This window comes from Populus nigra, chromosome 3, assembly GCF_951802175.1.
Source record: "Populus nigra chromosome 3, ddPopNigr1.1, whole genome shotgun sequence".
NCBI classification, from domain to species: Eukaryota; Viridiplantae; Streptophyta; class Magnoliopsida; order Malpighiales; family Salicaceae; genus Populus; species Populus nigra.
In genome coordinates this window covers 9329203-9349875 of record NC_084854.1, presented here as the reverse complement: position 1 = coordinate 9349875, position 20673 = coordinate 9329203, and the positions used below count along the sequence as shown (strand labels likewise).

At 35.3% G+C, this 20673-nt stretch overlaps 1 protein-coding gene and 1 pseudogene across 2 annotated transcripts; one reads left to right on the top strand and one right to left on the bottom strand.

Annotated features, from left to right (window-relative positions):
• Positions 1 to 206: 206 nt before the first annotated feature.
• LOC133690256 (preprotein translocase subunit SCY1, chloroplastic-like) lies at positions 207 to 8816 on the top strand. 2 transcript variants are annotated; one of them, XM_062110487.1, is made up of 8 exons: positions 207 to 455; positions 2201 to 2346; positions 2437 to 2822; positions 3286 to 3585; positions 3654 to 3758; positions 5215 to 5338; positions 5894 to 6057; positions 8346 to 8816. In XM_062110487.1, the coding sequence occupies exons 1-8, from the start codon at positions 283 to 285 to the stop codon at positions 8571 to 8573; spliced, it is 1626 nt and encodes a 541-aa protein (XP_061966471.1). In that variant the 5' UTR covers positions 207 to 282; the 3' UTR covers positions 8574 to 8816. The 2 variants fall into 2 exon arrangements, with proteins under 2 accessions (XP_061966471.1, XP_061966472.1); XM_062110488.1 differs by having other exon boundaries at positions 209 to 455; positions 3669 to 3758.
• Positions 8817 to 15372: 6556 nt separating this feature from the next.
• On the bottom strand, positions 15373 to 18934 carry LOC133688590 (cyclic nucleotide-gated ion channel 17-like; annotated as a pseudogene).
• Positions 18935 to 20673: the final 1739 nt, after the last annotated feature.

Sequence of the window (20673 nt, the reverse complement as noted above, 5' to 3'; positions counted from 1 at the left end):
ATAAATAAATTTTTTTGCTTGAAATTACTTTTTTTATGTTTTTCCATCATTTTAATATACTAATATTACAAATAAATTTTTTAAAAATAATAAAAAAATTATTTCAATACAATTTCAAATAAAAAAATATTTCAAAAAATAATCACTATTATAATATCAAAAATACTTTAAATGAGTTAAAAAGATTTTCATAATGTCTATCCGACCAACTAGCTAGTCTTGTTCTAATTGTGGAGAACTAGAAAACTTGTACTAACTATTAGTGGTTTGTAAGAGAAGATAATGTTGTTAACTGTGAGAGAAGCATGTCCTTGCTCGCCCATTAGCTTCAACCTTTCCCGTCTCAATTCCACAAGATTCTCTCAAAGACTCAAAACCTCAGTTTGCAGAGCCAGCATCTCTGTCCAGCCAAAACCCAATGCCAAGTCATGGAACTCTACCCTTAACTCCAACAGGTACTTCTTTTATATATATTTTTTTTATGAGACACCCCGTTTGTGTTTTTATTTTTTTTATTCTCTTATTATCTTGTCTTTTCATTCATTAAATTTTGATTTCCATGACTTCATCCAAAATGGGTTTTGTTTGTATTTGGGTGTCTGTTTAGGTTAATTTGTTTGTCTCATGCATTGTTTGGCTAGAAGAATAATAATTCGAAAGTGTTTTTCTTGGTTTATTGAGCATATTGGTGGTAGTCTTTCTGATTGCGTTATGATTCTCCTGTTGTGTGTGGATCAAATGGACATTTAGGAGACACAAGGGAAATAAAAAAAAATGTTCGTTTTTGGACTAGGGGTGCTGGGTGGAAACCAAAAGAACTCAAATTGTAAAACAAGGTGCATGTGTTCGATTAAATTGAAGCTTGGAAGTGAATCGACGATTGGTATAGCTGTATGAAGAAGATACTTTCTGAGAGGTTTAGGCACAAGCAACTAGAAGTTGTTCTAAACCAATGTGCCAGTTCAACTTGGTGTGCGATGTTGATTTGTGAGAAGCTAGTTTATCTGCCAAGACTTCATAATGAAATGTTCAAAGTATTCCCAATTAATCTAGACTTTAGGTGCCACAAAGTTAATAAGCAGCTTCATTGCAAGGTATTCCATATGTGTGAATTAGTTAAGCTTGCGAGTTAAGCTGGTTGGATGGAGAGGTAGACTAAAAGCCCCCCCATAAAGCTTCCTATGCTAAACAGGGTTAATGAAGAAAGAAAGAAAACGATTGATAAAGGTGAGTTTCAAATTCTGATCTAAGGAAAATTTAGCTTGATGCGCTTGTTCTTGTCTATTTTGCTCTATATTTTGTATGCCCTCATCATGGGGTTCCATCTTCGACATAATCTTCTTCTATGCAAGGAATTGATTCATCTTAAACTAAGTTCCTATCTGTTTCAGATCATTTACTTGGTGAAATCTTTTCTAGTTTTCCTCAATTCTTTTGATTTTTCAAGATACACAACCTTCTTCTAGCTGTTTATGAGTGATGCCTCTTTCATGATTTGGATCTTGCTAATTGTATCTGGGAAAGTTAACTAACTACATAAGGTCTTTTTTTTTATTAAATCTAATTATTTTGACATCTCATATTCATAGTTATAAATGCTTTTTATTTGTTCTCAAAATTTCTTCTATTTTGGTACTTTCAAACTCAAAATAATTCCCTGTAACTGGCTTGGTACCATCCCCTGTTATGATTGAATATGTTCTGCTTGATTTTCATGCTTGATTCCATAATCCCCGTTTTACTACTTGTAAATTAAGTAGTACTTTCAAACTCAAAATAATTCCCTGTAACTGGCTTGGTACCATCCCCTGTTATGATTGAATATGTTCTGCTTGATTTTCATGCTTGATTCCATAATCCCCGTTTTACTACTTGTAAATTAAGTAGCATACTTGTGCTGTTTGAAAAACCGCTCGCTGCATGCCTTAAACTAAAGCTAAGGTGATGCAGCTACTAGTGTCTGTCATCGTTCTTTGAAATCAGGCAAAAAGTACTCTTAGCAAATTCAACTTTTTCTGTCAAGTTTTAAGGGCATTGAACTTTTCAATTCAATAAGTTCTAAGGAGTCGAGGTTTTAGTAGGTGTGTTTTCATTTTGAAATCATCCCATTCAAAGTTTTCCCACTTAACATTTCCTATAATTGATTATTTTTCAGTTGTTGTAATATCTATTTTTCTTGCTGACTTGAATCTCTCCTCAGCTGTGAGAGCTCCAGTTTTGATCCCTTGGGTATTAATTTAGATGTACCATCCAGTCTAAATGCTGCGTGGGAAAGTCTTCTAGCCTTCTTATCACCAATACTTGAGAGCGCTTCAAATACAAAAAAAGATAAGCGAGGAGTTGCAGGTCTGTTTCTGGCACAATGTCTTATGATATTCAAGTTGCAAATATAATCTTAGCTCTTAGCAATTAAGTAGACGCTTTGACTCTTGGCAGCTGCAATTGAGGACAGTTCCATTGATTTTGGTGATTTCTTCAAAGGCCCCCTACCAGGAAAATTTCTCAAGCTTTTGGGGTTTCTAGTTGTATCCCGTCTTGGAATATATATACCCCTTGGTGGGGTAAATCGGGAGGCGTTTGCTGGAAATTTAGATCAGAATAGCTTATTAAGCACTTTGGATTCATTTTCCGGGGGAGGCATTGGTAGACTTGGAATATTTTCACTTGGAATTGTTCCCTTTATCAATGCCCAGATTGTGTTTCAGCTTCTTGCTCAAATTTATCCCAAGTTGCAAGATCTTCAGAAAAGAGAAGGTGAAGCAGGAAGAAAGAAAATTCTTCAGTATACTCGTTATGCTTCAGTTGGGTTTGCTATAGTACAGGTAACCAGCTAAATATTCGCCTGAATAATATGTAAACTTGAACTAGATTCATTGAATAACCCACTGAAGTTTCGTTGTTGCTAAAATTTTTAATTGTCTTATATATTCAGGCTATATTTTTTATTATGATGTGAAAAGGAAAACCATTCACACACCTATCATGTTCTGGAATATTTTTATTATCGATCCCTATTATGTCCTGAAATTTTTTAATAGCAAGTACTCCTGTCAACCACAGAGTTAAATTTGTGAATTAAGGGATCAATTTTGTGTAAACTGATTTTCATTCTGAATTGCACAAAGTAGGAGCACGCTAGATTTACTTGTCATATAGCAGCGTCATATCAGTCTGTGATGGTGTTGAACATTAAATATCATGCTCCGAAACAGTTGATGTTCTCATCAGAATACCTGAAAATGTATTCTACAGTATGATGTAAGGTATTTTTGATTTCCATGACAGGCAATTGGCCAGGTTCTTTACCTTCGTCCCTTCGTTGATGACTTTAGCATGCAGTGGGTTCTAACATCTGTTACTTTATTGACACTTGGCTCTGTGTTCACAACTTACATCGGAGAACGGATCTCTGATCTAAAACTTGGAAATGGCACATCTCTTTTGATATTTACAAGTATTATTTCCTACTTGCCGGCATCTTTTGGTCAGACTGCTGCTCAGGCAATTCAGGATGGTAATTATGTTGGACTCGGCACCATTATCTTCTCATTCTTCCTATTAGTTCTCGGCATTGTGTATGTCCAGGTAATTGTTAACTATTTTTGAAATAAAACTTGAGTTTGTGGAAGAAACAAAATGTTAATGAATACCAGGACAAAGGATTTCAGGAGGCAGAGAGAAAGATTCCACTCAACTATGCCTCAAGGTACACCAGCAGCGGCGGCGGGCTTCAAAAATCTGCTTATCTACCCTTTAAGGTCTGTATTCCATACTTCATGTATCATGGTTTTTTTTTTTTATTATTATTTCTTGAGTTTGAAAGCTTTGATTTAATTCGTTGCTAATTATTCAGAATGCTTGCTGGTCAATTTCTTGACATGTACCTTTATTTTCACCTACGAGTAATTAACTAGTCATTTCTCACACTTATACAAAATTAAGAAAAAATTCTCCAAGTTTCAATGTTATAACTATGCCAATGTACATGTATCTATGACTGGCTGTAGCCATTGACCTGGTTTAGATACGATATTTTGCCTATCAAGTGTATCAACTGCATGGGTTTTGCCATACACAAAGATCATCTTGATAACAGAGTGCCCCAAATGGATTCCTTCTATCAATTCCAAAACTTATAGAACTTGATACCTGTAAATGAGAGCATTTATACATAAAATACCTCTTCAACTTGAACAGCAAAATTTGTCCATAGAAGATGAGGGCAAATGTCATGCCTCTTTCTATGGGAGGATCAAAGGGCCAAAAGATTGGCTTTATTCCTGAACAGAAAAATTTGTCCATAGAAGATGGTGGGAAATGACATGCCTCTTTCTTTGGGAGGATCAAGGGTCAAAAGACTGGCTTTATTTTGGAAAGGAGGAATACAATTTGTTTGAGTTATCCTTATGTGGAGACATGATCTTTGGAAGCACAAATTTAGTGGGTTACCCACTTGCTTTTATTGCTTGTATATAAAGAGAGGCAGTCAATGTTGAATTCATGCACTAGGGATCTCTTTCAGCAGCAATCAAGTTAAATCTCATTTGATTTCCTGTTTTTGCAGGGGAATGTCTTATTTTTCTTATTGATTCTATATCTGTTATCTTTCTTGGTAAAATTCTCTTCTTCCATCAAGAAAAAAAATAGCATCATATATGTTTCTAATTTGCCCCCACAAATTAACAATGGAAAGTCTTATGTCATTTGAAAAATTGGGGTTACCTTGAGCCTCTTCCTATCAGATTAGTTTTAGCTCTCTAGAGAAAGGGGAAAACAGAAAGATCTTGTTGTTACTTCAGCATCATTAGTTCGACTTACAGACCTCTTATTTTCCAACTCCCTAACAGTTAGAGACATCAAGATTATTAAATAATGTTTGATGATAGTATGTTAATCTATAACCACAATAAGACTACCTTTGACACTCAGAAGTTAAGTCTGATAATTTGTCTTTCAAATATTTTGGTTGTGTGATATTTATGCAGGATCTTCACCACCTTAAGCTATGAGCTTGAGCATATTACAACTGCATACGCTGTAATACAGAATCCTGTATTGTAAAAAGCTTGTCATGCAATGCACATACTATGCTATGTAGTCTAGCATGCGCACCTTCCTTTTATTGAGTTGTGATGAGATGGCTTCCTGTGGTTGTATGTTTTTCCATTCAGGTTCTATTGATCTTTATATTTATATGATGCTTTCATTATGCAGGTAAATAGTTCTGGGGTGATGCCAATTATATTTTCTACATCATCATTGGCTCTACCTGGCACCCTAGCACGGTTCACTGGGATATCTGCACTGAAGAAAGCTGCATTGACTTTGAACCCAGGGGGTGAGTATTTTACTATTTTGGTTGGTTGTGTTTGATGAAACATGAAAGGATGTTAGTTGATTGGAAACAGTTTGTTGGTGCTAACAAAATTATTGATTATAAACCTAGTTGCTTAAAAGTTTCATCATCTTACCAAGGTTATGAGAGCTAATTTTCTCTATGCTCATTTGAGGGCCTTGTCATGGTGCATAAATTGCTCAAATACTTTTGAATGCTTAGCATCAACTCTACTTACTCCAAACAAATTCAATGTTTACGGTAGGATGCTGTACTCTGTCTTCCTTTCTGTTTTAGTATGGTAATTGAGTTATCCGATTCAGGGTTACCTTATGGTAGGGTGGGATGGTTGGCTATTTTCCAGCCCCATATTTTACTTTAGAGTTGTAGTGTTGTATAATCTAGGGAACCAAACTATTGATAGTAATGACATGAAATACAAGAAAAAAGATAGAAGAAAAGAATGTGCCATCAATAAACTTTCGTCTCGTAAATTCTGTTTTCTGTCAGCATAACACAGATTAATATAGTTTGAGCTAACTGGATAAATATTTGCAGGTTCTTTCTATCTCCCCACCAATATCCTATTAATAGCCTTCTTCAACTATTACTATACCTTCCTTCAATTAGACCCTGATGATGTGAGTGAACAACTGAAGCGCCAAGGTGCATCAATTCCACTAGTACGACCAGGGAAAAGCACAGCTGCATTTCTTAAAACAGTAAGTTCTTTTCTTTCTTATGAAATTTGTCTATTGTTTGCACTGTACACCCTGAATCAATATATGGACCCCATACTTGAAATGCTATCATGATTAGAACCTCAGGTATTTGTTACATGAATTCTAGACCATGCTAATCTGATTGAGTTTGAATTTGTGCATTAAATAATTGACCTTGGAGTATTCATCAAAATGGTCAATTACTGAACAATCTTAGTTTTTATTATAGGAAGTAGGCAATCACATAATCTGAAATTTAATTACAAATGTCCTGCTGCTTGGGTTCTTTAGATTACATCATTGCCATCCAAAATGAATGAAACTCACCTCACCTTTTTCCTTTATTTGTTTAGTTTGAACCATAGATGAACTCTTTTGGCCATTTTCATTCATGAGTTTTGGTTGTTCAATGGAAGCAGATTTGGTCTTTTAGTGATCAGCCCCCGTGCTACTACTTTGCATTTACGTGGAATAACCTGTATGAATATGATTTCTATATATCATAATGGTCCCTTTTATGACATGGATGTCTGGACACCCCTATTATATTTCATTTAAATTACATTTAAGGAAAAAAAAATAGTTGCTGATTTCACCGGGGGTGTGAGATAGAGCACTCTTCAGGGAACAATGCTATATATATATTTTTCAGTTTTCTTAACTCAATTGGATTCAATAATTTGTTTTATTATTGTTTTTTATAAACCAATAGGAAAAAAACTGTGGGCCTAGGTATTAAAAAAAATAGCCTAGGCACATGGGTCTTCTAGCCCAGTCATAGCCCCTAAAACCTTCTTTTTATTTATTTATTTCTTAAAGAGGTGAATGACCTATCATCTGCCCCATTTCTTTTTTTTGAAAAAAAAAAACAGCAGACAACACGTCATCTGCTTTCTGCAAGTTCTGGCGACAGGGGTCGCTGGAAAATTGAGGGTTTTTTTTATTTCAATTTAAAACTCATTTTCAACCTGTTTTTGACCAAAAAATCCATAAAACACCTCAAACGCCTTGATAAACTTATTTATGGCCACAAAAAAACCCAAAAAATACATAAATTTTGGTGCTTTTTATTAAAAAAAACATTATTCTAATAAATAAATAAAATATGTTGTTTTTAAGAAGATTATGACTTTTTTATAATTATATTATTGATTGCTTTATAGATAATTATGTATAGGACCTATATGCACAATTTTCAGAATAATTTACTCATTAATATTAAATGAGAGTAAAATATTTTTTCCTTAATTTTTTATTGTAACTTTGTTTTATATAATTTTAAAAATTTATTATTCTAATTTTTTTTTCATGTAACTATATAAAGATGATCAATTCATGATTTTTTATAATTTTTTAATTGAAGGATGCTTTCACAATCATAATGAGTTTTTGCTTAAAAAACAATGCTCATAAAAAAAAACATATTTTTGTCAAAATTAAAAAAAAAATGCATTAGAAAGTTTATTTTTTTATTAAATTATATGTTTTTCCCTTTTTATTTCAAATCAACATAGTTTCTCCAAACTTCTTTTTTCTTATATTTGTTTCTTTTTATTCAATGAACCTTGCTGTTATTAAAAAAAAAAAAACTTTTGTTGTCAAAACAGAAGAATTTACATGAATTAGAAAAGAATTTCAATGAAAAAACATATTTCTCCTAAATAATTTTATTTGTTGTCTCTCTTTTAAACCTGACCAGGGCCATGACCTAGGTTTTGAATTATGCGAGTTAATCCGGGTCAATAAAAAGTCTTCATTTTATTATTTTTATAGAAAAAACATTGAATTGATGTTTTTACGAGATATATATATATATATATATATATATATATATATATATATTTATTTTAAAAAGGCCAATTCAGGTATTTGTGGGTTGACCAATGCATGAAGTGCACGTGTCAGGTTGGCTGGGCAACAATGGTTCAGCCCCCACACATCGTGCTTTGAAGCTTGGCCCGGTCTAGTTGTTAGGTTGGTGGGTCACCATGTTGACCCACTGGACTTCACTAGACTTGGCTGGGTTTAGTAACACTACCGAAGTTCCTTGTGGCAGCACGCTGGCAGCTGTCTAATGTGTAGTTAAAACTACCTTTTGCGATAGTGTTCGAAAAGAGCCACGGGAATCCAGATAATCCTTTTCAGAGGGCTACACAAACCTGATTGTCTGCAGAAGCTGCTAGAAGATTTTATTATTGCATTTGTCGAGTTTAAGTCTTAGCTTTAAGCTTTGATTGGCTTCTTGTGATTCTTGGACTTCGTATTTCTACTAAATGGTCACACTACAGGTTCTTAGCCGCATATCTGTTCTGGGTTCTACCTTTTTGGCTATCCTGGCTGCTGGTCCTTCTGTGATCGAACAAATCTCACACTTGACTGCATTTCGAGGATTTGCAGGCACTTCCGTCCTGATTCTTGTTGGTTGTGCAACAGACACTGCAAGAAAAGTTCAAGCAGAAATAATATCCCAAAAGTACAAGAACATAGAGTTTTATGACATTGACAGGTATGATTAAAGGACGACAGAATGGGGAAGACAAATCTTTGAAATTGTATACTAGGGTCATTGTGCTGTATGACTGTGCTATTACATCTATAGGATGATGGCATGGTGATATGTAATTTGCCTAGTTGTATCTAGGTTTATTGCCCGTGTAATTTACGTTTTCTTTTATTGATTTAGGCTGTAATTAGTACATGCTGCTACTTCACAGCCAGAATTCCCAATTTAAATTTTTTTCACAGAAGATAACTGAAAATCCTTCTTCATTATTTCCTTACTGGTTTCTGCAGTCAATGGAAGACTTAGATTGCCAAGGTTTTTTCGTTCCACCAGAACTATGCTCCTGGTATTTGCACTACAGTCATTCTTGTAGCTTCTCTGTGGCATTCGGGAAGATAATTCATCTGACATAACAAGTTTTCTAAATCATCAACAGCTCTATGTTTAAGGCCTTGTTTAGCTATTTTTCTGGAAAGTAATTTTCTTTGTTTGGTGATCTCTGGAAAACTACTTTCATGTCTTTTCTCATAAAGAAGCGACCAAAGCAAAAATAACCCTTTCTCACAAGGAAAGCATTCCGAAAAACACTTTGATATGGATACAAATGTGGCCAGTCATCAAACGTGGCTAACATCTCCAGAATATGGGTACAAGAACGTGGGTTAGAGCAGGGAGTTCATGACTAGAGTGTTGTCTCAGGAACGTGGGTTCATGCAGGATAATTCATGCATTATTGCAGAGTGGACAACGTGATCTGTAGTAATGGATTAGTGGTGTAATTAATTCCTTGTTAATTGTTTGTCATTCTGTTTTATTAATTCTGTTTTCTTAATTCCTGTTATGTATGGCTATAAATACCAATTAGTAATTGAATAGAAGTATGCAGAAAATTAATCCAATTATCACGATTCTCTCCCCTGTCTTCCTTCTTCCTTTTTTCTCTTTAAATTAATTCTATCAGTGGTATCAGAGCCAGGTTCTCATAACTTCAATCATGGATACTCGCGGCAAGTCAAATGCGGAGTTTCGCAACGAAGTTAATGAAATCCTACTTCGACACGAGTCGAGTTTCGATCAAGTTAATGCTACACTTCAAGCAGTATTGACAGAGCTCCAAGCTCTTCGTACTACCCGCAACCTCAGTAGTAATTCACCTGAAATTAATCCCTTTGCTAATGAAGAGTCTTCACGACAACAATCAACTCACTCTCAACCAGCCAATCATCATCAACATCACAATCTCAAGTTATCCTTTCCAAAATTTGGTGGAGATGATCCTATCGGTTGGATTTACAAGGCAGAGCAATATTTTGAATTCCAAAACATTATGCCAAACTAGCAGGTTCAGTTAGCCTCTTTCCATCTAGAGGGCATTGCTTTACAGTGGCATAGGTGGTTGACCAAGTTTCACGGGCCGCTAACGTGGGAAGAGTTGACCAAGGCGATACAACAACGGTTCGGTCCAACAAACTATAAAGATCCATCAGAAGCTTTGACTCGTCTTAAACAAAACACAACGGTGGCAGCATACCAAGAAGCTTTTGAGAGACTCTCACATCAAGTTGATGGTCTGCCGGAAAATTTCTTAATTGGTTGTTTTATTGCAGGACTTCGGGATGAGATTCGTTTGGATGTTAAAATCAAACAACCTCATATCCTGGCAGAGACAGTAGGAGTGGCGAGGTTGATTGAGGAACGAAATCAGTTGCACAAGAGAGCCCCTCTTCCAATAAGGGCAGGACCAATTCCAGTGATAACAAAAGCATCACTTAACCCCACGGCTAGAGTGTTGGGGCCACCACAAGGCCAAAGAATTAATTCAAGTTCCAACCCATCATCAACACCTTTTCGCAGGATTACTAATCAAGAGGCCAGAGATCGTAAAGAGAAGGGCTTATGTTACTATTGCGACGAAAAGTTTGTTCCAGGACATCGTTGCCAACATCCACAGTTGTTTATGATTTGGGACTCTCCTGACTCCTGCACTAACGAGATGGCTAATGACCAGTTAGAGTGGAAAATGAAATCATTCCTGAGATTTCTTTCCATGCCATGACTGGAACCAATCATCCACAAACTGTGCGTGTCATAGGGCAGTTGAAGAATAAGAAGGTAATGTTGCTGGTAGATGGCGGCAGTACTCACAATTTCATTGATGAAGCTATTGTTTCTAAGTTTGGTTTGCCAGTGAACCGAGAGAAGAAATTTCAAGTTATGGTGGCTAATCGAGAGAAGATAGATTGTGTGGGGCAGTGTCGGGCACTCACCATCAACATTGAAGGTTATCCAGTCACTGCTGATTTTTACATCCTTCCTGTGGTAGCATGCCAACTCGTGCTTGGAGTGCAATGGCTGGAAACCCTTGGTCCTGTGGAGATGGATTATAAGAAGCTGACCATGTCTTTCATAGAAGATGGTGTATCTCATACTTTCCATGGAATCAAACCAACGAGCATCGCAGCCTTGACTGAGAAGGAACTTTATGGCTTGCAGGGTGTTGGTTTTTTCTTCCAAATAACACCAACTGCAAGCAATGTTCAGAAACCTTCTTATTCGCTTGACATTAGCTCATTTTTAGCGAAATATTCTTCAGTCTTTGCAGCACCTACAGGATTACCACCCCCACGAACGCATGATCATCAAATTCCACTACAACCACAAATTGTGCCAGTAAGTGTCCGACCTTACAGATATCCTTATTATCAGAAAACTGAAATTGAGAAAATGGTGCAAGAGCTGCTACAGACTGGACTGATAAGACCAAGCAACAATCCATTTTCCTCTCCTGTTTTGTTAGTGAAGAAACCAGATGGAGCATGAAGGTTCTCTGTAGATTACCGTGCTTTGAATGATATTACAATCAAAGATAAGTATCATATTCCGGTGATTGATGAATTATTAGATGAACTTCATGGATCAAAAATTTATTTGAAATTGGATCTGCGTTCCGGTTATCATCAAATCCGAGTACGCGAGGAAGATGTTCCTAAAACAGCTTTTCGCACTCACGAAGGTCATTACGAGTTTGTAGTGATGCCGTTTGGCCTCACCAATGCGCCAACAACATTCCAAAGCCTCATGAATGAGCTTTTTCGCCCTCATCTTCGAATCTTGGTGTTCTTTGACGATATTCTTGTATATTCCAAATCATGGGAAGAACACCTTATGCATTTGCAAACTGTACTTAATATATTGTCCACTAACTCCTTGTTTGCAAAGGCGGAGAAATGCTGTTTCGGAGTTTTACAGGTGGACTACTTGGGGCATCAAATTTCTGCACAAGGGGTATCAGTTGATCCTAAGAAAATTCAGGCAGTACTGGATTGGCTGAAACCAACAACTGTGAAAGGGATGCGTGGCTTCCTCGGGTTGGCTGGATATTATCGTAAATTTATATGTCACTTTGGTGGGATATCAGCTCCTCTAACACAGCTCTTGCATAAAGATAGCTTCCACTAGACAGCGGCAGCAGAACAGGCCTTCAAACAACTCAAAGAGGCATTAACGACACCACCTGTTTTGCGCCTTCCTGATTTCACCCAACAATTTGTTGTGGAATGTGATGCAAGTGGAATTGGTCTGGGTGCCATTCTGACTCAGAATAATCAACCAGTGGCATATTTTAGTGAGACATTAAAAGGGTCAGCCTTGGCATTATCCACCTATGAAAAGGAAATGCTAGCCATCGTCAAAGCTGTTAAGAAATGGCATCCTTATTTGCTGGGGAAGACGTTTACTGTTCGCACAGAACAAAAGAGTCTTAAGTATTTGTTGGAACAACGAATTACTACTCCTGCTCAGACACGATGGCTGCCAAACTTGCTTGGTTATGATTACAAGATTGAATATAAACATGGACTTGAAAATCAAGGTGCAGACTCCTTATCCCGTGTCGTGGAATTCCAATTTTTGTCTCTTTCCTTACCCTTGGCAGATTGGTGGTCCTTGCTGCAACATGAGGTCCTTGAAGATCCTTTTTATCAAAAGTTACTGCAGCAGGGCTCTTCTTCACTCAGTCAGTCCTTACAGCTGCGGGATGGTGTATGGTTTAAGAAAGGCAAGGTTTTCTTGAATCCCGTTTCTCCCTTCATTTCCAAGGTATTAGCCTATGGTCATTCATCTCCAGTCGGTGACCATTTTGGATATCACAAGACTCTTGCTCGTATTAAACACAATTTCCTCTGGTCTGGCATGCGTGGGATGATTAAAGACTACTTGAAAGAATGTGATGTCTGTCAAAGATTCAAGAACGATTGCATGAAACCGTCAGGCTTGCTTCAACCTTTGCCAATTCCTACCAGAATATGGACTGATATTTCAATGGATTTCATCGAAGGATTGCCATCCTCTAACGGGTATTCTATTATCATGGTTGTTGTTGACCGTTTGACAAAGTATGCTCATTTTGTAGCATTAAAACACCTTTTTTCTGCTGCAACCGTGGCTAAAGCTTTTATCACCAATGTGGTTCGCTTGCATGGAATTCCAACGTCAATTGTTAGTGATCGTGACAAGGTGTTTCTTAGTTCTTTTTGGCAGGCATTGTTCCAATTACAGGGTACTCAACTATGCATGAGCTCAAGTTATCACCCGCAATCCGATGGCCAAACTGAAGTAATGAACCGCACCTTGGAGCAATATCTCCGTTGCTTTACTGGTGATCAACCAAGAAAGTGGGTGGAATGACTTTCATGGGCAGAATACAGTTACAACATTGCTACTCATTCGTCCACCAAATTAACCCCCTTTGAAGCTGTTTATGGAACTCCACCTCCAACCTTGTTGACATATGTTCCAGGTGCTTACGTGATCGTGATGCCATTTTAAAAGACTTAAGGCATAATCTTCAGCTGGCTCAAAATCGCATGAAGTGTCAAGCAGATCAACACAGGCGCGATATCTCATTTAATGTAGGGGATTATATGTATTTGAAGTTGCAGCCTCACAGGCAGACTTCTGTGGCCTTACGCTTATCTCAGAAACTTTCTCCCCGTTTCTTTGGTCCCTATCAGATTATTGGCAAAATTGGTCCGGTTGCCTATAAATTGTCATTGCCCGTAGGCTCCCAAATCCATAATGTGTTCCATGTCAGTTTGCTGCGAAAGTATCACGGGTTAGGTATTCAGGCTTCCTCGCAACTTCCCTTGCATTCTGATGTCTCTGCTTGTCTTCTAGAGCCTGAAGCAATCTTGGATCGTAGAACCATTCGTAAGGGAAATTATCACCCCAAGTTTGAAATTGTAGTCAAATGGAAGAATGCTCCTGCAGAAGATGCAACTTGGGAGAACGAGTGTCGTTTCAGTAAGTCTTATCCTTCCTTCATCCTTGTGGACAATGATTCTTAAGCGGGTGGGAATGATATGGATACAAACGTGGCCAGTCATCAAACGTGGCTAGCATCTCCAGAATATGGGTACAAGAACGTGGGTTCATGCAGGGAGTTCACGACTAGAGTGTTGTCTCAGGAACGTGGGTTCATGTAGGATAATTCATGCATTACTGCAGAGTGGACAACGTGATCTGTAGTAATGGATTAGTGGTGTAATTAATTCCTTGTTAATTGTTTGTCATTCTATTTTGTTAATTCTGTTTTCTTAATTCCTGTTATGTATGGCTATAAATGCCAATTGGTAATTGAATAGAAGTATGCAGAAAATTAATCCAATTATCACGATTCTCTCCCCTGTCTTCCTTCTTCCTTTTTTCTCCTTAAATTAATTCTATCACACTTTCTCTATCTTTACACGCATTAATAACTAACACAAATCTCCCTTTCCTTGTTTTGCCATAAAAACTCAAATATCTAACTCTCAATCAAGTAATACCATGAACTAATTTGACTTTTTTTTTTATTAATTTTAAAAAATTATTTTGAGGTTTTAAAAATAAAATTTATTTTAAAAATATTTAACAAAGTTATATGTCTATAATATTATATTTAAAATATTTATATTATATGTATATTTATATTTTTAAAATAAACTATATTTAAATATATAATATAATAATTTTTTTCCTTTATAATTATACTTTTTATCTCTCTCTTTCTTTTTAATTGTAAGTGGTTTATATATATATATATATATATATATATATATATATATTTTAGATAAACTTAAAAAAAAATTATAAGTTATTTTTCAGTTAATTTTTCATGGTTCAAATACTATTTTATAATTTATTTTTCATAAAATTACCAAATAATAAAAAATAATCTACTTTACATATATTCACTTTCTATAAAAATCACTCTATTCTAGCAAATAAACAGGGGTTAGTCAAATTTCCGAGTTCCCTTTTACAAGCACGTATGCGTTGGAAAACAGTAAGTCCAGTCAAGCAGCTCTGAAGTCTGAACCCTTACATTAACTTGTTCAGATTGATCAGTCACCATTAGAAATGGCATTTCGAAGTTTTTGGCTTAGGGTACAAACTGGTACTTTGACGTTTTTAGCTCACAGTACGAACTGGCAACAATCTGATCATATTTGATTATACTTAACAAGATGATGTCAAATATACAAATAATACAATTTGAAGTCACTGTATTATGAAATCAATGGTGCTGCCAAATGGATTTAAGGACTGATTTGAAGGAAAGATAGAGCAAACAAATTCCATGGTTCATTGATCACCTCTGATGAAGGCAACATCAAAACTCTAATAGAACATTAGTGATTATATACAACCACTGGGCCAATACAAGAAAACAACTTCACCCCCATATGGATTCTGGAATGATCTCTGACAAGTACCTGAAACTAATTAGATCATTAATGGAGACAAAAGTAGGTATCATATACTAGGCTGCCTCAACAGTAGGTATCAACTGAGAAGTTGGGTTCCTCAGGCTTCGGTAGTTTTGGCATGTCAAGATCCTTGTTCTTTTGAGCACCTCTCCTTGTGTTTGCAGCGAATCTGGAAGCCAATATGGTGACCCCAAGGTTCAGTTTTGCCTGAGAAGGATTTAAACTATCTGGAAAGGGGGCCCTGTCCTCTTGCTCAAGTCCAGTAGCCTCTCCCTCATTCAACGCAAAGGATTCCGACATTGTGAGATTATTTTCCATCATCCTTCTTTTGTGCCGACGCAAAGTAGCCTGTATGAGGCAGGTTGCCCATGTCCTCCAATGATGTGAATGAAATCGGAATGTATGCCGCAGCTTCTTGCTATGGAGGCGTCTAAATTGGTTGGCAACGAACTTGAGATCTTCTGCTCTCAATGCAAAAGCTTCAACTTCATTTAGAGCCCTAACTGTTCTCGTTGAAGATGGTATGTTGGGGGATGATTTTGGATGCAAAGCCCATGCAAGTAGCTCCTCTCCACAAAAATCCCCAGGTTTCAGCATGATAGAATTAAAGAAACCAGTCCTGCCTCCATTGGTAGTGGAACTCTCCAGTCTGCCTCTAATAATAAATCACAGTTCTTGAAAACACCTGTACTATCTGCCCAGGCCTCGCGATCAACGTTATTAAAATAATCACAATCCAGATAATAGAGCAAGCTTTTGACAGAACTATTTTCCTTTCTGCATTTCGATTTAAAGCACAACGTATACCTATCGATTGATAGCAAATACCATGCTGTCCCTAAAACCTGCATTAGAAAAGAAAAGTGATGATGATGATCGAAGTGATAGCATTGAAAAACCAAGAGAGCGCAACATCAACAGAAGAAAAAAGCAAACATACATTGCTGGCCAACATGTATAGCAGCAGATTATATGCAGCCCCAGCACAAGCTGTCCTGGTAACCGCTCCTGTTGCTTTAATAATTTCCGAGCTCAATGGACATATGATGTAAAATCTGGGGACATATTGCAGCAGAACAATCAAAGCAAGGGCATTGTTCTTATGATCAGTTCGAGAGCTTCTTGTGCTGGTATAACGAACCAGATGACAATCTGCCGTAAATTGTGATTTCCTTTTTTTATAAGTTGAGATTAGGGAACAAATGCAACATTATCAGATAGTACAGAAGTGGAGCAAAAGCATGTCTGACTTCCTAATGTTTTCAAATGTAGGAATGTATTTCAAAAACAAGCAAGTCATAATGCCTACAGATACATGTCATAAGAGAGGAGCCAAATTTGTTCCCTTCATACAAAGTTGTCTATGGTTTTCAGGCATAGTGGTTTGGATCTAGAATTCTAATATTTTTTGGTGGACTAGGTGGCTGCCTTAATCTTCCATTAGAAGAAGAAGATAAAAGGTGAAATTGAGTTCATTAGTTATTATGGAGATGTAATTAGTTCTTGATGATCTTCATATTTCTCATCATTTTCATCAAAAAAGGTAAAAAGGCATACTTCTCACCATCATGTACCTTCCAATCTTATGCTTTATTCTTCATCAAATTCAACATCCCTAATCACCATCTTTCCTTCATTTAAGTTGTCAAGCTTGTATCATTTTGATTTTTTTATCATCGTCTATAAAGATCATTTTTTTACTCTTGTCATCTAGTTTGGTACTTATTTAATCATCTACATGCATATACCTAATGCTTTTAAAATATCTTCAAGTGAGTAGCACTTGACTTTCTTCCATTCTATTCTTATTATGAAGTCATGTCATTTAAACATTTCTAGGACACCTATTTAACAAGTAGACAACACAATCTATAGCTTCATCCCAAAACTCCTTTGGCATCTTCTTGTTTTGAGCATATTTCTCATCCTGTTAAGAATGTTTCTATTCTTTCTCTCTATCATGTCATTTTGTTATGGTGATCTAGACATTGTTAGGAGTCTCTTTATATAATGATATTCACAAAACTCATTAAACTCATTTGAAAAAAATCCACCCATCTTATTTATCTTAGGTGATTCTATAGAATAAATATTTTTCTTTTCAATTAATGCCTTAAACTTCTTTAAAAAATTAAATACATTAAACTTTTCTTTTAAGAAGTACACATTTGTTCTTATACTATAATCATTAATAAAAAGTAAAAAATATAGATTTTTATAAGATGAGCATGGTTGAATAGGATCACATATGTCTCCATATATCTTTTGTAAGGGTTGATTTACTCTTGATGTAGACTCCTTTTGACAACTCTTGTGGAACCGTTTGCCCACTAAACATCCTTCACACAACTGATTTAGATGTATAATATATGGTAAACCCTTTAACATTTCCTTTCGTGTCATCATCTTCAAGTTATCAAAGTTTACATGTCCAAGTATCATATGCCAAAGCCAAGTCTTATCTTTCACACTTGTTTTTTAGCATTTAGGTACATCTGTCTCTATGTTTAGCAAAAACATTCTATTATTTGTCATGGTTTCCTTTACAATCATAGCTCCTTGAGTATCAAGTAATGTCAAAATATGATCTTTCATCTTGATTTTATAACCCTTCTCTAATAATTATCTCAAACTTAATATATTGCTTTTCACAGTTGGAATATAATAAACATCACCAATAAATTAACAATTGTTATTTTTCAATTTAATAAAAAATCATACATTCTCCTTTGATGGAAACCTTTGAATGATCCACGTAGGTGACATTTCCTTTAATCGATTCATCAAACTCTATAAACCAGTCTTTATCTCTACACATGTAATTGTTGGCACCATTGTCTTGATACATGTTTTCTTTGGCTTGTATTTATTCATCATGGACTAGTAATAGGGTGACTTGTTTCTCCTCTTCTACTATAAGATTGACATTCTCTTCAACCCTTCTGGTTGGATTCCAACAATCCCTGGTATAATGACATATCTTTTCAAAAATGTAACATTTAACTCTTTTTTTTTTATCAAGCCTAGGTTTAGATTGCCACTATCAATAGAACTGGTTGACTGATTTGCTTCATTTAATCGACAAATTCACCTGTTCAAACTGCCTTGACCTTCTCTTATAAATCTGCCTTTTCCACTTATTCTTCTACCTTGACCATGTCCTCTACCTCCTTGGGTATATCCAGAACCACCTTTCCTCTATTTTGAATAGTGTTTTGAAAAGATTACTTGTGCACCCATGTTTTATTGAATATTATTGATTATTTCTTCATGGGCTTGTAGTTTACCTATAAGTCAGTAAATTGTCAAAAAGTCTATATTTGCGGTTCTTCAATAGTGATCACCATATAATGAAACTTCTTTTGCAAAGAGCATATAATTTTTTCTACCACACGTGTTTTCTCAATTTTCTCCTCATATCTCTTCATTTGATTGCATATAGCCAATACTTTAGCAAAGTAATTTGAAATACTCTATGATTAAAGCATATGAAGCTTTCCAAAATCACCTCGTAACGTTTTTAGACGTACCTTTTTGACATTGTCAGCTTCTTGGTTTGATTGTTGCAAAACTTCTCATTCTTGTTTGGCGGTGGCTGTATTAGCCACCATCTCAAAAGTGACATCATCTAAATATTGGTGGATGATTATGAGTTCTTATTGATTCTTTCTTCATGCCTTTTGCATGACCTTTTTTTGGTCTGAAATCAACGTTACTTTTTCTATAGGCTTCTCAAAGCCTATTTCAACCATTTCTCACACATCTTGAGAACCTAGCCAAGCTTTCACATGAATACACTAAGCTTCATAATTGTTCTTTTGTCAAATGAGGACATTGAAGTGGGAAATTTGTATTGGCCATGTTAAATAAAAAAACAGTTTTGATACCATTTATTGGAAGAAAATTAGTGTGGTAGGAGTTTATGGACAACAATGTAATAAGAAAAACTAAAGAACAAGAAGAAAGTTCAAGAGGAAGGAATGTTTCATTAAGTGTTTTCTTTTCTGTACATATTTTCTCTCTATTACACTTATGTTCTATTCTTCTGATTACAAGGCAATTTATAGGCCTAAAGTCCTAGATAATAAATGAATTGAACTAGTTAGAGAAAAACCTATTCTGAACAGGAAAAATGATTCTGCTAACTTAATCGATCGATCATTTATGAATTGATCGACTAATTTATTTGATTTAACCAGTCAACTGATTCTCAACTGGTAGACCTATTCCTTTGTTTTTTAGAAAAAAACCAAAATCTATTTTACTTTCAATAGTGTTTCAAATCTCCTTATAACTAGGAGGGGTATGACTTGATCTCAAATTGCATCAGGTTCATATGTCATTTCAATTGTCATTTGGTGACTCAATCTTACTTCTGCTATTAATTTTCTATTCTTTATTTTTTCAAATACTCTTCCTCTACTCTTTCCAGGTCTACTTGGTTTACCAAAAAGAACATCAGAGACAAAGTAACCCCTTTTATAAAGTATTTAATAACCAAAAACAATTATTTACCTCTCATAATTCCAATAGCCAATAGGAGCAACTAGTGAAATCCACTCTTATTCTCTCTCTTCAACATTGATATGGAACTATGAAATTATCTTCAATCCTTATTAAACTTATATATATATATATATATATATATATATATATTAATTTCTTCAATGTGTATATTAATGTCAATAATAAGGATATGAAACTAGCTCTATTAAGTAGATTGTAATGTTCAAGACATTCTTTTGTTGATGATCCTTTACAGTTTCTTTATTCTGTACATAGCTTTTATTCTCTTCAAATGGGAGGCGCCTTTTTAGTTGTCTTGCCTATAGCAAAAGCTTCTAATTTATTATTTATTAAAGTAGAACTCTAACGAATTGTAGCTAAAATCCTTAAGATAAATTATTTTGACTTTAACATCGATAATAGTCATGTACATATCAATGATTCATAGTTCATGGTAGAAAAGGATATTGTTGATTAGCATGACTCATGAAGTTGTTACCAACTTTTATTTTTAATAGTTGTTGTTTCTAATCTTTTAGAAATAAATTAGGCAATATGATTGTTATGTTTATCTCTATTTCCTTGCTTAACAAACTTATTTGCTATCAATTTTGTATGCAGATCTGATTCCATTGTGATATATAAATTGTTGGACAATGATCAATTAAATTAAGTTTTCTCAGCAGATTCAAATATTAGTCTTTAGTTGTCTTCAACATTTTAAAAAATACCAATAAATTGGTATCAAAGTTATTTTCTTGAGGGACTTGTGTGATTAAAAGAGAAAAAAAAACACAACCTCTAAACACTTATTATCTAACACTACAAACATATAATCTATCCAATATGAATTAAAAA